This window comes from Mustela putorius, unplaced genomic scaffold (genome assembly GCF_011764305.1).
Source record: "Mustela putorius furo isolate JIRA1106 unplaced genomic scaffold, ASM1176430v1.1 tig00003858_pilon_pilon_pilon, whole genome shotgun sequence".
Taxonomy (NCBI): Eukaryota; Metazoa; Chordata; class Mammalia; order Carnivora; family Mustelidae; genus Mustela; species Mustela putorius.
Genome location: NW_025422010.1, coordinates 45386745 through 45408784, shown reverse-complemented (window position 1 = coordinate 45408784; position 22040 = coordinate 45386745). Strand labels below are relative to the sequence as shown.

Here is a 22040-nt window from a genome sequence, read left to right as displayed (position 1 = left end):
TCTGCCACTTGATTCCTACTAGTTCCAATCAATGAATGTCTACAGAATTCATGATACTAGACACTTGGGTATGGAATTATAAATAAGATCTAGTTTCCATCATCAGGAATGGAAACATGCATGTACTCAAACACACACAAAATTGGCCAGAAGGTAGGAATAATATAATCGTAATCAAAGCATAAGGGGGGGATAAAGGAAAAAAGACTTCTGAGTTGGAGGACTGTGGAGAGATTCCTATAGTAGTTGACATTTCAGTTGGGGCTTCAATTCAACAAATAGTTTGTGAGTGTTTATTATGGATTCCAGATTGCTCTAGGTGCTAAGAATAGCTCAGGGAAGAAAGGAGATAAGAACAGCCCTGCCCACATGAAGCTTATATTCTGGCACCAAGAAAGGGGATTGAGGAAACAGTAAGTACAGGGTGATAAAGCCATGGAAAAAATATGAATGAAAAAGGGCATCGGGAATGATAGAGGTCAGGTTAAGGCATCCAGCAGAAAGTGCCACTCATCAAAGACTCAGTGTAAGTTACAGAATGATCCACGTAGATACCAAGGGGAGGAACAGGTTGATCAGCAAGTGCAAAAACTTGAGGGAGGAGGGTTCTTGGTATATTTTGGAAACACAAGGAAGCCAGTGAGACTGGAGAGAAGTGAGAAAATGGATAAATGGTAAGAATAAGTGATGAGACTAGGAAGGTGACAAGGGACCAGGTCTGGAAGGATATCTGCTTAGTCTCTGTATGAGATAGAAGTCACTGGAGGGTTTTGTAGCAGGAGGATAACAGGATCTAAGGTATGTTTTAAAGGATTTATTCTTGTTGCTGTGGAGAGAACAGCCTTGAAAGGTTATTGCAATAGTTCAGATGAGACTTGATGGTAATATAAAGGGGCAAGAAGTGGTAAGATTCTGTATATGTTTTATTTTTATTTACTTACTTGGCTTTATTTTTTTATCATGGAAAATTGTAAGCCACACACAACTAGACAGAATGAGAGGATGTACCACTTTATTCCTATCACTCAGCTCAAAACTGAAAATCTTCAGTATTATTTTATAACAAATACCAAGTATTATATTGTTTCCAGGATTTAGGATATATTTTGATATTGCTGCTAAGACTTGATGATGTTTTTGGTTATAGGATATAAGAAAAAGAAAAGAATTAACAATTACTCCAAGGATTTTGGCCTGAGTGATGAGAAATATGTAGATTTCATTGAGACAGAGCAATCTCTGTAATAATAAAGTATTCAGAGGCAGGTTGAAGGAAAACAAGTATTTGGTTTTGCTGATAAGTTGTAGATGCTCATAAGAAATCAAAAGTTAAGAAACCAAGACAGAATCTGGATATTTGATATATATATATATATGGATATATGCAGGTAAAATGTCAAGACCAGAGCTACAAACTTGGAAGACATCAGCATACTGACAAAATATAAAGTTACAAACTGGATAAAAAGAGATCTTCAAAGCCTGAGCCCTGGGGCAATCTAATATTCACAGGCCAGGGGGGATTTGAAGTAAAAAGTAGAAGCTAAAAATGAGTGGCCAGAGGGATTAGAGTAGAATCAGGAAAGTCTGTGTAATAGAACCCAAGAGAATGATAAGTGTCACAAAAAAGGAAGTGATCAAATATGACAAAATTTGCTTACTGCCCAAGTAATGTGAGGACGGAGAATTGACTATTGAGTTTAGCAACATGGAAGCCACTGGTAAACCTAGATAAGAACAGTTGCTTGAAATTAGGGACAGAATCACGATTAAAATATTAGGTAAGGTATTGGGGTGAAGTTAGACAACTCAAGGGGATTTGTTATGCAAGGGAACACAGAATAGAGTGCTAGAGGAGGGAGAAATGGGATTGAGGGAAAATTCGTTGAGATGGAAAATACAACTGCACGCCTGTATGTTGACAGACATGATCCACAAGACTGAAAAACATTGATAATGAGGGGAGAAATGGAATCACTGAAGTTTTATTCTTTTGCTTAAAAAAGGATGAGATCCAGTGCATAAGTGAAAGTTTGGCCTTATTTGTTAAGAGTATGGGCATTTTTTATAGAAATTTGAGGAGACAAATTATATGCTGAAAGACACATTGGGTAGGTAAGTCAGATGATGATGATTACCACATTTGAGCCTTATTTTCAGCTTCTTTCCCATATTGTCTCTGAGTGCACACTATTTTGAGCCCTTCCATTCTGCCCTATGTTGTGACTTCCCTGGATGCTTTGCTTCAATTCCTCCAATTAGTTCTCATAGCAATTCAGAGAGGCATAATTCATCTTCCCTCTATCCGTCACACCAGAGAGATCTTATTTCCATCTTTCCCATATCTAAATGCCCCAAGTTACACATCTAATAAAACAGTAGTACCTTTTTCAAATCCAGCCGTTTAGGCTAAGGTTTAACCATGATAGGTCATAGGAATCACACTCTACCTATGTATAGATTGGATATAGACTTCCATTCAAAAGACTTTTTCAGTTATTATGGGCATGTCTTTATACAGAAATTTTATCATACCTAAATTTGAGAACATTCACACTTTTTTCACAACAGAGGGAGTGATCCTAACTGTATTTCAGGACAATAACTAGAGACAATGAGGAGGATGGATTAGAAGGCAAGAAGCTTTGTCAGAGATCTGATCGGTGATGATGGAGATGACAGAATAAAGGGGCAGAGCTGAGCTGTGGCCAAGGTAGACTTGACAGGACACAATGACTAATGGCAGAGTCGAGAGGCTGGGGTGAGTAAAATATGACTTGGGTTTTTTGTTTGGTCCACAGGATGGAAGGTACTAACATACACCAAGAAAAGAGAGGAAAATATATTTAAGGAGGAGATAGGATGGTTTGGGGCAGGGTAAATTTAAGGTGGCTCCAGGAAGTTCATACGACTGCATGAAGATAGTTGGGCAAGAATTACTACCTCCAGTTTTCTTAGCTGCATACACTGAAATCCAAAGACTATCAGGCTCATGATAAGGTCACAGAGTTAAAGAGCTGCAGATGAGACTAAAATGAATGCCTGCTTCTTTGTGGTAATGAGTGATCTTAGGGAACACAGGCTATCTGTGTACTCATGTTTATTTCTTTCATTTTAAAGTCAGGTCAAATTATGAAAGAAAAAAGAAACTTAAATATGACATACTTTATTGCTGTGGACTAGAGAGGGAAGCATTTTGAGACACAGCATGAACGAAGTTGTACTATCCCTTCTGCTTATCGTACTGCACTAAAGACCACTCTGGTCAGCCCAAGCTGTATTGAGCTTTTTGAATCCTGAGGGGTTCTTAAGGATCACTATGAGTTTAGAGCACTCACACATTGGAGACACTATATGAAGCCTCACACTTGAATCCTGGCTTCTCCCCACACACTTTCTACTGATAACTCAATTGGCACCGGAATACCTGGGACAGCAGTCTACTTTGTTCTTCTACAGAAGAATGGATGGTGAAAGCCAGGATGTGTGAACTCAGCCCTGTGAACAAGTGGGTCTCACTGGGCCACCTGCCATTTCTGTCTTTCCTTCTACTTCTGTTACTTTCTTTTTCACTTTCCCTTTCTACTTCTCCCATGCTGTCACCAACCCCCAAAATACAACATCTATGTAGATCCGTCAAGCAGATCACATTTCCCTTGGCTGGCAAACTTTACAGAAAGTGAATGCAGTCTGCATTGGAAGGATGAAAGAAGAAGCTGCCACATCCCAGAAACCCCTGCCTACCAAGGGGAATCCATTTTAGACTGGTTCTAGATAAGAGGCAATTTAATAGGGAAGAAAAGATGTGGATCTCAGGATTTAACCATATCAGCAGACCAATGTTCATGCACATCCTAGTTGCCTTACCCAAATCCTCACCTCTTGAGGAGCATAATGATGACATTCCAACCTTGTGTGAGACACAGAGTAGGTTTGCAGAGTACATTTGTAAATAGGTGTTGTTCTCTACAGAATTTGAGGATTTGGCAACATAGTGTTTCTCTGAAGAAAACTGGGCAGATCTCTTTGACTGCCTTAAATTTGGGACACAGAAAAACTAAATGTTGATGAGGAGGATAGAAAGTTAAAAAAAAGCCCAAGGAATAGAATGGAAAGGTCTATTAAGAAAGCCGCATGCCTTGCTTTTCTGATTCCTTATTTTTTTAAAGTTTTTATTTAAATTTCAGTTAGTTAACATACAGTGTAATATTAGTCTCGGTGAATGATTCCTTTTAAGTGGAATGTTCACAGAGTGGCTTTATGCTTTAATCGTTAAAAAGAAAAGATTTTATTTATTTATTTGACACAGAGAGAGGGCACAAACAGGCAGAGTAGCGGGGTGAGGGAATGGGAGAAGCAAACTCACTGCTGAGCAGGGCACCTGATGTGGGGCTGGATCCCAGGACCCTGGGATCATGACCTGAGTCAAAGTCAGGCACTTAACCAACTGAGCCACTCAGGTACCCCTATGCTTTAATCTTAAATAAGATTTCCTAAACACTGAACATATTCAAATATACTTGCTCAACTGTCAATAATTATATATAATAATGATACCAATCTTACAGGCATTAAAATAAATATTTCCAAATGTCATTTCAAACGATATGGCTACTAGGTATTACATGAAAAACTCTTCTGTTATGGCACATCTAAAATGCTGGGCAAATTATTAAAAATCTTTTTTATTTAAAAAGGCGGTTTTTATCTGTAATATATTGGCAGCAAAATAAGAGAATTATCATAGTGAGAAAGCAGACTGTGGCGCAGGTATTTGCCTGAGGGTATGTGCCTCTCAATAGAAGTCTGGAGCGAGGAGTTTTAGAACCGGTAGGAGAAGAGAATAGGAAATGAAGCTTGCAGATAAAGAAGGGTGTACAGTCTGATTAGAGAACCTCGCATCAGCCAGGATCCTAAAAGAGCAAACCTCAGTGGGTGAACTAGAAAATGAAATTAGGCTCCTGAGAGAACAGGTGAACATATGATCCCAGTCTTAGCTTAATTGGAAATAGAACAACAACAAAAAAATCTGAGAATTCCTTTCCACAAGTCTGTATTTACCTGTGTGAGTTGATATGTTAAAAATGGCAGGAAAAAAATGTTATCATACTTAGTGGTCTTTCTCATGTTCAATAAAATATCAACATGAGACTGGTATGGACCAAATAAATCTTAACAAAATTCTGGTTTAACATGGTCTCATTTTGGTAAAGCGCATTCTCCCAAGATTGTTCTGTAATACTTGGTCACAAAAATCTCCCTCAGAGAAATTAGGATTAGAGTTAACAATCAAGAATCACCCATTTATGAAAACAAACAAGCCATTATGAGTAAAATTCAGCAGAAACAAATCATTGAACTAGACTCTCAAAGACTATAGATACTAGAATAATCAACCATGGAATACAAAATAAGTTAATACATTTAAAGAAATAAAATAGGTATTTCACAGTTTCTTCTTTTATTAAATTATGTTTTTATTAAATTTTTATTTATTTGAGAGACAGGCAGGGGCAGCGGCAGAGGGAGAGGGAAAATCTTAAGCAGACTCTGAGCTGAGCATAGAGTGTGATGTGGGGCTCAATATCATAACCCTGAGATCACAACCTGAGCTGAAACCAAGGCTCAGATGTCTAACTGACTGTGCCACTTAGGGGCCCTCACCATTTATTCTTATAGAAGAAATTGGAATTTACCCAACATCTATGTTAGACTTACAAATCAAACTTCAAAGTCTTAAAATCATGAAACATTTCAAAGAGAAAGTGTTGAGAAAAATCAAGAATAATGGATTGTGATCTTGAAACTAGACATATACAAAATACTCTTGTCTATAAGTGACAAGTAAAAAGAGGAACAACATGGGGCTCCCGGTTGGCTCAGCAGGTTAAGTGTCTGACTCAGGTCATGATCTCAGGGTTCTGAGATCCAGCCCTGTTTCAGGTTCCACACTCAGCATGGAGTCTGCTTGATATTCTCTCTCTCCCTCTCCCTCTCCCTCTGGTCCTCCTCCCAAGCTCTCTCTCTCTAAAATAATAAATAAATAAAATAGTTTTAAAAAGGGAGAGAAACAATAATTTCTACCAAATATTAGATACTCTGGTATGATCTTTACATATGCAACCTAATTTAATCCTAACAAAAACTTTGAGAGTTAAGCATTATTATTCACTTTTTATTATACAGTAAAGTCAGGTTCAAAGAAGTTATGCAGTTTTCTTTTTTTTTTTTTTTCATAGGAAAACTTTTTTATTTTCAACTCATTCCCACTATTCTGGTTAATTTTTTTTTTAATTTTTTATTTTTTATAAACATATATTTTTATCCCCAGGGGTACAGGTCTGTGAATCACCAGGTTTACACACTTCACAGCATTCACCAAAGCACATACCCTCCCCAATGTCCATAATCCCACCCCCTTCTCCCAAACCCCCTCCCCCCGGCAACCCTCAGTTTGTTTTGTGAGATTAAGAGTCACTTATGGTTTGTCTCCCTCCCAATCCCATCTTGTGCAGTTTTCTTGAGCTCACATGATATCAAGGGCACTCTGGCTACTGTGGTTCTTTCATATCCTGCTCTGTTAATATACAGCCTAATTCTGTTCTCCGCTTAGCACTTTAAAAATAAAAAAAAATTAAAAATACCTGATTATTAAATATTCACATGCTTGTCTCTTTTAAAGGAAGTTTATTATCAAAGACTTTATTTTATTCTATAAACAATTCCACTTTAAAAAAACACACATAGTCCACGGAGATATATTGTCTTCGCTTACAGATGAGCGATGGGCAGAGCTGATTCCACATGGTCTCCAATGCCGCTGCTAAAGATCCCCTGCAGGTGCCTTTATGCCACAGTAGACATATAAAGAGATGGCAGATTATGTACTGGTGGCACTTACCTGTTGTCACCTTCTCTGGAGAAAAAGACTGTGAAGGTCTGAATGTTCCCTTTTGCTTCTGCAGGTGGACGCCAGCTGAGACGGACAAACCGACTGGAAACCAACACGGGGACCACATCTCTGGGAGCGGAAGGAAGGACATTGGAGCTTGGGATAGCTAGGGAAGAAGAAGAGGAGGCTGTGAGAGAGGTGTTGGTGCCATAGATGGGAAATGTGCAGGAAGGCAAAACCAATCTATTAGCAAACATAGAATGGTCCATTCTAAAGGAAGGAAGAAAAACAAGGGAAAGCAAACTGTGAATGGAATCAAAGATATATTAGAATTTCTTGGACCTTATGAAAGGTGGCAAATTAATAACATATATGACTCTCTTGCATACATTACTCATGGGATCTGTAACAAGTAAAATGTTCTGTTTAGGCATGACACAGAGAAACATAGCCATGGATAAATGCCTCAGGTAACCAAGCAGTTACTGTAAAGCCTTATTCCACGCTGAGCCTGTTTACCCTGTTTTAGATACAATTTAAAGTAACAAGAAACCAAAGTTGATAGAAGCTAACCAAGAGCAGAAAGAGTTCTTACAGACGACCTGCTAGAAAGGAACTGACAGAAAAAAATTCTACCAGACCTAAAGATACACAAATGTTCTATACTTGTAGAGTATCTTTGCATGTATGGCAAAATTTAAGAATTGTTATTCACAGGAATAAATCATCCACATTGAAGAACCCATTTTTTAAAAAATATTTGGGGCATTTACAATCTATAATGAAATTTTCTATTAAATGTGTATATTCATAATTCATCTTCTTATTTTTTCAGGTTCCCAAGGGTAGGAAACATATGTTTCATTTTGACAGGTGATTTCTAGCCCCAAATCACAAGGACTCATTTGCCTACATTTAATCTTCAAACTGGCTTTTATGGGACATTTTCTCTAGTTCTTACCAAAATGAGGATTCGTCCTTGCATTCACTTTCTCCAGGGGCTGGCTGAGTCACTATTCCTACTGTGCACTACACTCCTGTTAGCAGGAAGATCCACTGGGGTCAGGGGGGCTGTATTACTTCCTAATGGTTCCAGAAACATTATCAATTGACAATACATACCCTATATAGAGAGAAAGAAGTTTTAAAGAACTACAGAAATCTTTCACAGTTGTTTCTGGCTCCATATCTTCTTAGCCTACTTCTTTATAGGTAAAATTTCCCCTTGATTTTTTGGTCAACCCAGTATTTGAAACAAATGGTGGATTAGCAGCAAGTTAGTCAATCTTATGTGGCATAGTGGTGAGCAGAGGGAGAAGACTGATGCCTGGATATGTAGCATCTGTCTCAAAAATGTGGGTGATATTGAGCCTCCTGACAAAAACCTGTAGTTCCACACACCATGGACATCTCATACTAGTACAGCTATGTGAATTTATCTTCCCCACCCCCTTCACTGTCCACTCAGTGTACTTCTCCACTTGGGTTGCTCAATTCAGTTGTATCTACACCTTCCTCACAACTGTATAGCCCAGAAATGCAAAAGGTATCTCCTACTCCTGACTCTCTCTCTCACTCAACCTTTCTAGAAGTCCTCCAACCCCGGACATCTGGTAAACCTACCCCATGTTAGCTCTACCACTACATCATCATTCTACCACTACATTATCAACTGTGATAAGCACAGTTATCTCTGCTTTCTCCAGCTCCTCTGCTTTCCTTCTACTCATCTCCCTCAAATGTACTCTGTGTACAGACAGCATTCTGAATAAGCTTATAAAAAGACACATCTGGTCATATTAATCTACTATTTATTTTTCCTCAGTGTCTGTTCTTTACCTCAGGGAATCACCAAACTTGGAAATGGGTCGACAGGCCTGGCTCCTGTTTATCCCTTTTCATAGTTCGGCTTCCTCCACAAAGAGGCTTAAGACACAGATTGAAGCACAAAGAGTTAATTTGGAAGTGATCCAAGCAAGCTGGGGAGTGAGACGGCAGGGAGTGAAAGCTAGAAAACGTGACTTATCTGGCAGTTAGCACTGTGGGGAACTGGATGGCAGCTCCATGTGGGGCTCTGCGGGACAAGGTGGCACTGGCCTCTAGGTTAACTGTCTTGAAAGAAGCACACTAAGGTATTTATCCACTACTCCTCCACCACCGATTGAGGGTGATTCCGAGGGCCATCCTGCATAACAGCCTAGTGTGTTCCTCTTGCCAGAAAAATACCACTTTGGGGAAAGGCTTGCAAAGTTTCCACAATAAGCAGCATCCATTAGCTCCACTCATCAAAAAAAAAAAAAAAAAAAAAAAAAAAATACTCATAGAGTGCTTATCTAATGCCAGCCCTTCTAGGTATGGAGAAGTCAATGGCAAAAAATAGATGACGGCATTCCTCCTGAAGCTCACATGGAGGTTTCTTGGATTTTCTCCTCACCATCCCCCATCACTGCCCCACAGATGGGGGATGTACTGAGTTCATAATAAGGTTTGAGGGAGGAAAATGCCACCTAATCATCACACCTGTGAATGACAAGAGGATCTGAGGCTCCCTGGCTTTTTGCTGCTTGCACTAAGCAGGCTCTCCCCATGTGGATCCACTGGTGATTCCCTGAAGCCTTCCCACAGCAGCTCCCACGCTAACAGACCCATCTTGTCCACCTAACTCCTGCTGTTCCCCTTCACTTAGTCTAGTGCTATTTCCTCGGGAAAGAATAACCTAAAGTGTTTGTAAAATATCTAACATGATAGTTAAGATCTATAATATTTAAAAACAAATCCAAAATGAATAAAAAATAAAGAATCTTATCTGAAATTAGGGTTCAACCTGACAGTAAAAAAAAAAAATAATAAAGTGCATTAAAATAAAATCTAAACAGTCTGTCAGAATAAAGTGTATTAAAAAAAAATCTGTCAGAGTAGCAAGACTTTTAAAGAATGTTAGTATCTAGGGTTGGCCAGGATGTGACATTTTCTTACACTGTCAACTGAAGTTTGAAAAAGGGCAGTCTTTTTAGAGGTTAATTTCACAAAATCCTTTAATATGAGTAATATTCATGCCATCTGACCATTCTCAGGTTTATAAATTTATCATCTAAAACACCCCAAGTAACCTCGTTATCCATGCATCCTGGCAAAATCATAGCTCATTTTCTCAAAATGTAAACCCTATACATCTTGCCAGTTTAAAGCAAATGGGATTATTACTAGATTTTTTTTTTAAACAAAAGATTTTCTAAAAAACAAAACATGATCCAGGATGACCTGTATAAATCTTTTGAGAGTTCTCAAGAAGTTAGACAAATTAGTTTTAAAAGAACAGGAAAAAAAAATTCAATTCCTTTTTCCCAAAATGCACCTCACTTAGAGATGGTATCACATCAAAAATGAGGTGGTTTCCCCACCTATTCAGAGGCTGCCAAGAGGGAGAGCAATGGGAGTCTGCGCAAGGATGCTTTTCTCCTCAGGCTTCCAGAAGTGCCTTCTCACAGAGCCAGTCTAGACGCAGATGACACAGATAAAGCTCAGAATAGAATTAATCATAGACCCTTTTACCTCAATTTAAACAGTCCTCGTATGAAAAGGAATGGACACATTTTTTAACAAAGGGATGGCTTCTTTCTTTATACAAGGAATTAATTTTGTTCTTACTAATCCTCCATGCTTTCTCTCTACAGTTACTCGTCTCCACAGAAGGTCTCAATAAGGAACTAATCAGGACTTTTTTCTTTGCTCTTGGAGACCTAATCTCCAGTCTGGCCCTAATCTCCCTGGCCCATTACTGTTGCCATGGTTACGGCTTCTTTATCTGTGGTCATGGAGAAGAGGAGGCGAATTTACCATACTATAACAGAGTCTTTTTTAAAAAATTTATTTAGAAGAATCTCTTTATCAAAGAAAATTATCACAATAAAATCCAGAAAAAGGAAGTGATTTCTGAAAATAATAGAAATTCAAAGAATAGTTTTGAAATTTTGGTTTCTAAGTTCCTTGTCCCTACTACTACTACTAGTACTATTACTACTATTTAATGATGGCAGTGCAATAGCCTTGGTAACAATTACATTATTGGGTTAATTTTTCTATAAAGCCATGTCTGCCTAGATACCAGAAAATTTGTTTCTCTTAGAATTTTACTATATGTTTACAGATATTAATTTTTCCTTAACCTTATTAACTGCCTGACCTCTACTCCCTATGAGGCACATGAATTATGATTAGATGTATTCACAAAAACATTTAATTTTTATTAATATCAAACAAGCAATAGGCTTACTTTCTTGTCATTCCCCATATTATTAATGAAAATACCTATAAATGTAGCCACCATATCAACTAGATGTTTTATTCACATCATCTCCTTATTAGCCTGAAGATTTGTGTAAAATATAAATGGGTAACATTAAGGAAATTAAAGGAACATTTAATTGTTCTTGGGGCAAATATTATTTCTTTTCCTTTTGCATTTTTTTCTTATCATTGTTTCCTTGACCTCAAACTCTAGTTTTTAATTGTCCAAATGAAGAAGCACATAAAATTTACATTTTGCTTTAAAGTTTTTATATTTCACAAAGTAATTTTGCAAACTTGCCAGAAAGATGCTCAGCAATATAAGGTTGAAATTATAGAGAATGACAATTTTTTCTAAGGTTTCATATTATTTTCAATATTCAAAGAATCATGGTTTTCTAGTCAGTATATTGAGAACTTTAGTAAAACAAAGAAATGTGAATTTTAAAAAATAATGATTTGAAATGACTTTTTAATTTTAAATTAATATGAGATGGAAGTTAATGATCTCCATATTTCATTAAATCTTAATCTTTACATAAAAGAATTTATTGGGTTAGTCTCTAAAATGGAATAATCAATATTTATTGAATGTCTATCAAGTTTCTACTGTTATGCTTGATTTGAAGAATTATTTTTAATTGCTTCTGTGCATTTTAGTGAAGATCAAGTATAGCATCTGTTCTTATCAGTTTAATATCTGATACGTCCTCTAACTGAGGGCAATATATTCAATGGATATTTGGATCGGGGAGATGGAAGAGGAGTTTGCTCTCTCTACTCCACACATGGACCTGGTATTGTAGTATTTCCAAAAACAGTGCACCCCCTCCATAAAAAAATCATTTTTAAACTCTGGCTTTTTCCCTAAGAACATAGGTGTATACATGTAAGACAATTACTAAGTCTGAGATAGTCTCTTATTTATAAACTAATTCCATCCTAAATTTTCAGTAGGGTGATTGTTTTAGAAATCACAACACGCTTTCTCCCTAAACCATTTCTAATCCATCCCCAGAAACCTATTTAATTTATCATTTTACAGACTAGCATAGTAGTAGTGCTGTGGAATTGGATCATACATTTTTGCATTTTCTTTGGTAAATCATTTCAGGTATCCAATCATTAGTCCATTCAATATTAATGGAGGGATTACTATGTGTAAGAAACTGCATGAAGGTCTTTTTATTTATTTTATTTTTTTAAATATATTTTTTAAAGATTTTATTTATTTATTTGGCTGAGATCACAAGTAGACAGAGAAGCAGGCAGGGTGGGGGGAGCAGGCTCCCCGCCGAGCAGAGAGCCCAATGCGGAGCTTGATCCCAGGACCCTAAGATCACGACCTGAGCTGAAGGCAGAGGCTTAACCCACTGAGCCACCCAGGGGCTCCAATTTTTTAAAATATTTTTATCTATTTATTTGACAGAGAGTGAGAGATCATGAGTAGGCAGAGAGGCAGGTAGAGAGAAGGCAGAAGCAGGCTCCTTGCTGAGCAGAAAGCCTGATGCAGGCCTTGATCCTGTGACCCTGAGATCAGGACCAGAACTGAAGGCAGAGGCTTTAACCCACTGAGCCACCCAGGTGCCCTGCATGAAGGCCTTTTTAAATCCACGTCTCAAGGCCAGAGCCGGAAGCCAGCTCAGCCATTGGTGATTGTCCCCCCCATCTTCACCGACAAGGACCTATCTCTTCTACCTCTCACATTGCTTCTTCCATCCCAGTTCTAAGTTCTCAGTTGTCGTGGGTAACTGTAAGCCTGAGAAGGGCACAGAGGAAGGTCTCTGGGGTCATTGACCTTAATTGGTTCCATGAAGATCTCATGCTTTCACCTCTGCTACTTTTGTGTACAGCAACCTGGAGGGAATATCTCCCTCCAACTGCTCTGCCGCCCTGACCTGGGCTTCTCCTTCAACCTTCTGCTCAGGTGTCACTTCACTGATTCCCACCCTGGCTTAGGAGCCCCTCATTCTGGACTTTCACAGGAATAGAAAAGGTCCCCTCTGGAAACTTTGTATACTGAATTCTAATGGTCTAGTCATTTTTTTTTTTAATTCTATACCAAATTGTATTTTCTGTAAGAGTAGAAGCAAAGTCTACACTGTTCACCAATCTAATCCCCAAATCTAGTAGCATATGTTTAGTGACATCCTAGGCATCCAATGCATTCTTATAGTGTTAGTTAAATGAAAGGCACTGGAAAAGTGTGAAATTTATAATGTTAAGACTTTGACTAAAAAATTCCCTCTCAGAAAGCTTAAAAATAGGTATCTGAGATTATGTACTAGGAGGGGACTGAGCTATTACTACAAGCTGGCCATGCTAATCACTATTACTCTGCTAATAAATGACAAAGTAGATTAAAAAGCTGAACTCTGAGACAGGTTCCAAAGGAATGTAGATTTATGATGAGACTACTTCATTTCAGACCAAATGAGAGGGGAACAGGTTCCTAAAATCCAACTATGTGCCAAAAAATGTAGAAGATGTGTTCATATAGGAATAATTTCTAAGAAAAATAATGCTTTCATTAAGAAGCAGAGCAGAAGCCTGAGAAGTTTGAGCTGACTAATGCATCCATAAAAGAATCTGGGAATCTGTTACTTGAAGTGTGATTCTTATCCCCAAACCAATTCTCTATCAAAGAGAATTGTGAGGACAAGGTTGCATGTAAGAAGGATTACCTATGGCCATACAAAGATATAAGATGAAAAAAAAAATTCTAGAAGATATTATCATGTCAGCAGAGATTACTATATCTCTCAGAGTTTAAAGTTTTTCAAAAGACAGAATGATAGGAAAATAATATCTGGTAAATGAAACGGGCCAACCTATACATGTGTGAACCAATTATATTCTTTATTTTCACTTTATTTAAGAAAGTGCTTTTTAAAAGGGTTTATTCAAATGGAGCAGACCTCAAGCAGGTTGAGAAGGTGGTTAGTCCAACCTTTTTGTAAACAAGTGGATTCAACTAGAATATTGCAATTAAATAGATGGGGTTGGAACCCCAAGCTATTTGGCTTCTCTGAGCTGTACACTCTACATTTGAAAACTGACCCAATTCACTGATGATGTAAACTGGATTTAAGGGCTGCTCACAGTACCTGGCATATGATACACACTCAGTGAATGTTTATTGTTATGTATCTGTCTTCAGATCTGGAAAGCAGAAAGTCAGCTTCTGCTGGACCAGCTTCATGATATCTGGCTGGAAATCTAGGATCCCTACTGGAAAGGCTTTGGGAAGGATTTGGGCTAAATCTGATAGTTCAAGTGAGTTGGGGACAAGGGTGCTTCTGCCATGCAAGGATAGGAGTTGATCAGCTCAATATCTCTCCCTATTTCCTTTCTCAGGTTACAGAGAAAATTCATTCTTTTTTGTTATCCCACATGTCTATTTCAGCAAGCCTGTACTTCATTTCAGGTCTCTTTTCTCTCTGTATTTTCTTACTAATCACTGTACGTTTCCCATCTGTCACTATTCAAGGCTTTGTGAGGCCACCTTTAATCATCTCTCTCATCAATGTCTCTTCCTGGCATCTTTCACCAACTGTAGGAAAGCTCCACTTCTACTCTGTCCCTTTGTTTCCATCTTTCCCTTGAGTTTATGTCATTGAATTGTTAGTCATTATTTATCCCTTCTCAATGCCCAGGGACCCCAAATGTGCCATTTCAATCATTCCCCTGTCACCAGAGCTTCCTCTAGGGATAAAGACTGACAAGCTATGACATCTCCCCTCCCACCACTCACGTGCCTTTATCAACATTCACCTTATCTCAGCCATATGGCACTTTGTCCCTGGCTGCCATGCAATCCTCTTCTCCAGCCGTGAAGAACATCTAAAGAACACATGTATTGCTGATACGAATCAGCATGGTAGGCATTAAGAAACAGTATATTTTTTACGCAATTTCCTTTGGTGAGACGCTACCAAAATAAAATAGCTAACAAGCTATGTTGTTAAGAAAAAAAATAATTGAATCAATGCTAGGTAGTATTAATTTTTTTTTATAAGAGCTGAATTATTCTGTTAAGAAACTCAAGTAAAAGTAAGTTGAAAATAATACAAATGAAGTAGGGGGAGCTGAAAAGTTTTAGTTATTCTCTTCAGTAATGTAGATACTATTAAGAATTGTTTTTACTGTTTCTGGATACCGAGTCACCCACCTGGCCCATGGTCCGCTCACTCAGGGAAAAGAAAAAAAAAAGCTGCAATCTCGTTTGATGGCTTGGTGAGTTCTACTAATGGCAAATGCCCAACTTTGTCCATGGGATTTAAAATAAATTTTTAAATAATTTATTTAAAGTTACTGTATAAGTGTACCCATGGAAATGCTCATTGCCAGGATGGGCTAGTTTTGGTGTTCTGAAACGTCTCTGAGAATAAGAATTTCAGAAAATACTCACCAAATGCTATGCTTCTGGTAGACCAGAAGAGAATGAGCATGGGAGGCAGCATCTCAGGCCAGGAGTGCATTGACAGGGCATGGAGGTTTATTAAGCAGCCATGTGCAGTTCACTTGGCTCTAACCCCTAGCTACTCATCCTCAAGTTTTATAGCCTCCAAAACATATTAAAGGGAAATAAATAGAATAAAAGAGGATATAAAACTAAGATAAATTATTACTTATTCCAATTAAGTCTATACAAGTAGAGTCTCATATCACCACTATGAAGCCACTGAAAAACTACAAGGGGGCACAGAATGCATAGGAAATATGTTTCCTTAGGACCCTGTTTCTTTTGAGTTTGATATATTAGACAAAGAAAAAGAGAGAGAGAAAGAGAGAGAGAGCGAGAGAGAGAGAGAGCACACACATAAGTGAGAGAAGCAGTACAATTCTATTCTAGTCCCCTTTCTGGGAATTGAGACAGTGAGCACAGAGAACTTGCAGCCACAGTTGAGTGATCACTCACATAAACTCCCCCCCCCTTCTTTTTATTTTTTAGTGTACTGAAGTAAAGAAAATGCTAGTAAAGCTGTAAACTATAAAAAAGGCTTATTGATCTGAACCTAGCACTCATACTTCATATCCATTAAGTAGGCAAACAAAAGGAATAGCCATCACAGATGATCAAGTAATAAAAACACATTATTTTATAAATTATGGCTGTGAATCAAATTCCAGCATTCTTTTTTGTTCACTCTAAACAGAACAGTATTAATTCCTACAGAAGAAGATGGGTCTTTCACAAAGTCTTGTTTGATTTTTTTAAATAATCCATATATGTGTTGATTTACTCAAAGGCCCGTATCAGTTTGAATGATGGCTGGTAAATCTATTGAATAATTCCATATATAACATAGGGCATGTATTATTCTGAAATATAGGATACATGTATTCAACTATGATAATAAATGTATCTATTTCAAATTTGATTCTTGGTTGCTATTATAACTAAAGCAAAATATATGTTTGACCTATATCCACATATTTTTCCTCATCAAGAGGTATAATGGATGACATTTTTTTTCTAGAGCAAAGTGAAAAGAATCCTAGGATTGCAATAAGAAGGAAGGCTATATTGTCTTTCAGTCAGTAGCTGGACAGATATCTTCTAGGGTAAGGTAGGTTATAAGATTGCTACCACTAAGGTTCTATCATGCTAGGAAGCAACAGTGTCTTCCATCTCTGTCTCTTTTTCCTGTTTGTTTTTCTACTTATTATTTCTCTCTTTTTTTCTCTGAAGCTGATTCATCAAAATATGGGATAGAATTTGGAACCCAATGGCAGCATCACAGTCCACTTTAGGGATAATGGTTATCCTTAAAGATAACATAATACTGGGAGTGGCGGGGTTTGGGATTAGGATGTTAAAATGATGGAATTCTATGCCAGAGTCATTACTTACTATATAACCTTATTATAATGTCTCCTGTCTCTGCATTTTTTTCATCATAAAACACATGGGCAGGCAGTTGTGAGGATATGACAAAAAAAAAAAAAAACCCCATAAAGAAAAATAAATATTACCACCATATTGAAATTAAAGCTTTTGTATGGAAAAGCATAATGAGTGAGATTAAAATATGCATGACAAATTGGAACAGTATTTTTAATGATATTATAAAGGACTGATTTTCCTAATATGCAAATAGTTGTCACAAATTAACTAAACTAACCAAGACAAGAAAGTAAGTAAGAAAGGCAGAGCCAAAAAAGATGGGAAAATAGTATCAGTATATGCAGCTTTCAATATATTTGAAAACTCTTATTATCTGTCAGAATAATTACTAATTCCACCAAAAATAATCATGTCACTGCAAAGGATGTCACCATAAAAATACGAAGTACCAGAGCACCTGTGTGGCTCACTCAGTTAAGCATCTGGTGATTTTGGCTCAGGTCCTGAGATTGAGCCTCATTTCAGGGTATGCACTCAGCAGAGTCTGCTTCTCTCCCTCTTCCATTGCTCTTCCCTCCCACCCCTATTCACTTGTGCCCTGTTTGTACCATTTTCAATTTCTTTTATCAGTGTTTTATAACTTTTAGATTACAAATCTTTCATCTCTTTGGCCAGGTTTATTTCTAGGTATCTTATTTTTGGTGCAACTGCAAATGAGATGGTTTTCCTAATTTCTCTTTCTGCTACTTCATTATTAGTGTATAGAAATGCAATAGTCTTCTGTACATGGATTTTGTATCATATGATTTTATTAAATTCACTTATCAGTTCTAGCAATTTCTTTATTGGAATTTTAGGATTTTCTATATATAATATCATGTCATCTGCAACTAGTGAAAGTTTTACTTACTATTTACTGACTTGGATATCTTTTATTTCTTTTTGTTATCTGGTTGCTGTGGCTAGGACTTCTAGTATTGTGTTGAATAAAAGTGGTGAGAGTGGAGATCTTTGTTTTGTTCCTGACCTTTGGGAAAATTTCTCTGTTTTTTCCCATTAAAGATGATGTTACCTTTATGTTTTTCTTTTTCTTTTTTTTTTCTTTAAGATTTTATTTGATTATTTAACAGAGAGAGAGAGAGAGAGAGAGAGAGAGAAAGAGATCATTAGTAGGCAGAGAGGCAGGCAGAAAGAGAGGGGGAAGCAGGCTCCTTGCTGAGCAGAGAGCCTTATGTGGGGCTGGGTCCCAGGACCCTGGGATCATGACCTGAGCCAAAGGCAGAGGCTTAACCCACTGAGCCAAGCAGGCACCCCTGCCTTCATGTTTTTCACATATGAGCTCTCTTATCTTGAGGTATGTTCCCTCTAAACCTACTTTGCTGAGGGTTTTTATCATGAATTGATGTTGTGCTTTGTCATATGTTTTCTCTCTATCTATTAAAATGATCATATTGTTTTTATCCTTTCTCTTGTTGATATGACGTATCATGTTGATTGATTTGCGACCACCCTTGCATCCCAGGAATAAATCTCACTTGATCATGGTGAACGGTTTTTAAATGTATTGTTGGATAAAGTTTGCAATATTTTGTTGAGGATTTCTGCATTAGTGCTCATCAGAGATACTGGCCTGCAGTTCTCTCTTTTTTTTTTTTGATAGTGGCTTTATCTGGTTTTGGTATCAGGGTGATGCTTGTATCATTGAATGAATTTAGAAGCTTTCCTTCCTCTTTTATTTTGTTGGGGGCAGAATGAGAAGAAGAGGTATTAACTTTTTATTTTTGGATGAGTCTGGATAAATTTTTATCAATTTTGTTGATCTTTTCAAAGAACCAGCTCCTGGTTTCATTGAGTTATTTACTGTGTTTTTTGTTTTTTTGCTTTTGTTTTTGTTTTTAGTTTCTACTTCTTTTATTGCTTATCCAATCTTTATTATTTACTTCCTTCTACTGGTTTGGGGTTTTGTTTGTTCTTGATTTTCTAGCTCCTTAGGTGTAAGGTTATGCTGTTTACCTGAGACTTTTCTTGCTTGCTTAAGGTGGACCTGTATTGCTACAAACCTCCTTCCTAGAACAGCTTTTGTTGCATCCCAAAGATTTTGGACCATTTCATTTTAATTTGTTTCTATGTATTTTTTTATTTCCTCCTTGATTTTTCCATTGATCCATTCACTGTCTAAGAGCATGCTATTTAACCTCCATGTACTTGTGCTCTTTCCAGATATTTTTCTTGTGACTGCTTTCTAGCTTCACAGTGTTGTGGTCAGAAAAGGTGGTTGGTATGATTCCAATCTTTTTTTTAATTTGTTGAGACTTGTTTTGTGGTCTAACATGTGATCTATTCTGGAGAATGTTCTATGTACACTTGAAAAGAATGTATATTCTGCTGTCTTAGGATGGAATGTTCTGAATATATCTGCTCCAATGTGTCATTCAAAACCACAGTTTCCTTGATTCTCTGGATGATCTAACCATTAATGCAAGTGAGGTATTAAAGTGCTCTACTATTAGTGCATTACTATCAATTAGTTTCTTTATGTGTGTTATTAGCTGCTTTATATGTATTTGATTTTTCCCATGTTGGGTGTATAAATATTTACAATTATTAGATCTTCTTATTAGATTTTCCCCTTTATAATTACATAGTGTCCTTCTTTGTCTCTTAAAGTCTTGTTTTAAAGGATTTTTGTTGTTGTTGTTCTGTTATCAGTATAGCTACCCTAGCTTTCTCTTTACTGCTATTTGCATGATAAATGCTGTTCTATCCCTTTATTTTCAGCCTGCCCATGTCTTTAGGTTTGAAATGAGTCTCTTGTAGAAAGCATATAGAGTGGTTCTCCTTTTTTATCTATTCTGTCACCCCCTCCATGTATTTTGATTGGAGTGTTTAGTCTATTTTTTTTTTTTGTGTTTAGTCTATTTACATTCAAAGTAATTATTGGTAGGTATATACTTACTACTGTCATTTTGTTACTTGTTTTGTGGTTGATTTTGTAGTTTTTCTTTATTCCTTTCTTCTCTTGCTCTTTTCTCATGGTTTGCTGACTTTCTTTAATGATATACTTAGATTCTTTTCTCTTTATTTTTTGCATTTCTATCACCAGTTTTTGATTTGTAGGTACCATTAGGTTTATATATAACCTCTTATGCATATAGCAGTCTGTATTAAGATGATGGTTGCTGAAGTTTGAACCCATTCTTTACTCCTTTTTAGGTACATAGTGTTATACTTCACATTCTTTCATTTTGTGAATCCCTTGACTGATTTTTATAGCTATACTAAATATTACTGTGTTTGTGCTTCTTACTTTTCTTGCTTCTCCTTATCATCTTTCCTTTCAACTCAGAGTCCTCATTAACATTTCTTCAGAGCTGGTTTTGTGGTCATGAATTCTTTTAACTTCTGTTTGTTTGGGAAATTCTGTATCTCCTTCTACTCTGAATGACAGCCTTGCTGGATAAAGTATTTTTGGTTGCAGGTTATATTTTCTTTCATCATTTTGAATACATTATGTCACGCCCTTCGGGTCTACAAACTTTCTTCCAAAAAAAAACAGCTGATAACCTTTTGGGGTTTTCCTTGTATGTATCCGTTTTTTTTTTTCTCTTGCTGCTTTTAAAATTCCCTCTCCTTTACTACTTTTTGCCATTTTCATTATTATGTCTTGGTGTGGCCCTCCTTGGGTTGATTTTGTTGGGGACTCTCTGTGCATCCTGGATATAGATTTCTGTCTTTCTCCAGCTTTCTCCAGGGAATTTTTTGTTATTATTTCTTCAAATAAATTTTATGGGGCACCTGTGTGGCTCAGTGGGTTAAGTCTCTACCTTTGGCTCAGGTCATGATCCCAGGGTTCTGGGATCAAGCCCCACATCGGGCTCTCTGCTCAGCAAAGAGCCTACTTCCCCACCCCGCCGCGCCCCCCCCCCCCCACCGCCTGCCTCTCTGCTTGCCTCTCTACTTTCTTGTGATCTCTATCTGTCAAATAAATAAATAAATAAATAAATAAATCTTTTAAATAAATAAAATTTTCTGCCCCCTTTCTCTCTCTTCTTCTTCTGGGATCCCCAAAATGCAAATGTTATTATGCTTGAAGATGTTGCAGTTTTGCCTATGTATTTTTTTTTTTAAGATTTTATTTATTTATTTGACAGAGAGAGATCACAGGTAGGTAGAGAGACTGGCAGAGAGAGAGAGAGACAGCGGGAAGCAGGCTCCCTGCTGAGCAGAGAGCCCGATGTGGGACTCGATCCCAGGACTCTGAGATCATGACCTGAGCCGAAGGCAGCGGCTTAACCCACTGAGCCACCCAGGCGCCCCTGCCTATGTATTTTTATTTATTTATTTTTTCTCTCTCCTGTTCAGGTGGATTGCTTTCCATTACTCTGTCCTCCAGGTAGCTGATCCATTCTTCTGCTTTCTCCAGTCTACTATTTATTCCATGTAGTATATTTTTAATTTCAGTTACTGAGTTCTCATCTCTGATTGGCTCTTTTTTTGTGTTTTCTATCTCTTTTCTGAGAGTCTCCCTGAGGTCCTCCACTCTTTTCACAAGTCCAGTGAATATCTTTATGGCTATTAGTTTAAATTCTTTATCAGACATATTACTCGATCTCCATTTTGTTTGGCTCTCTCACTATGCTCTTGCTCTGTCCTTTATTTGGGACATATTTCTGTCTTCTCATTTTGTCTAACTCTCTATGTCTGTTTCTCTGTTAGAACAGCTATGTCTCCTGTTCTTGAAAGTAGTGGCCTTATAAGAATTGGTCATATAATGCCCTGCAATGTCCCTGTTCACCACAACTTAGCACTACAGAAGTGTCTCCTGTGTGTTGTGTGTATTGGGTGTATTGTGTATGTCCTACTGTTGTGGCTGAGCTGTTTTGGCCTTCAGTTCAGTCACATGCAATGGATCCTTTGCTAGTTATAAGCAGGGTATGTTTCCTGTAGTAGGTGAGTCTGAGGCCACCTTGGGCTTCAGTTGAGTCAGACAAGGCATTTGCTAAAGATGCA

At 37.4% G+C, this 22040-nt stretch overlaps 1 protein-coding gene, 1 long non-coding RNA gene and 1 other non-coding gene across 5 annotated transcripts in view; 2 read left to right on the top strand and 1 right to left on the bottom strand.

Annotated features, from left to right (window-relative positions):
* LOC123387640 overlaps positions 1 to 7088 on the top strand; it is a 34584-nt gene extending 27496 nt beyond the window's left edge. The window contains exon 4 of the long non-coding RNA XR_006602132.1: positions 6966 to 7088. This is a non-coding gene — a long non-coding RNA (uncharacterized LOC123387640). The remainder of the gene's footprint in view (positions 1 to 6965) is intronic.
* Positions 1 to 22040, bottom strand: part of DCC (DCC netrin 1 receptor) — a 1143668-nt gene that overhangs the window by 334594 nt on the left and 787034 nt on the right. For all 3 annotated transcript variants that reach the window (XM_045065635.1, XM_045065634.1, XM_045065636.1), the window contains exon 8: positions 6902 to 7058. In XM_045065635.1, coding sequence (XP_044921570.1) covers positions 6902 to 7058 — 157 coding nt within the window. The remainder of the gene's footprint in view (positions 1 to 6901; positions 7059 to 22040) is intronic.
* On the top strand, positions 11820 to 12010 carry LOC123387706. The gene has a single exon (XR_006602212.1). It is a non-coding gene; the product is annotated as a U2 spliceosomal RNA (small nuclear RNA).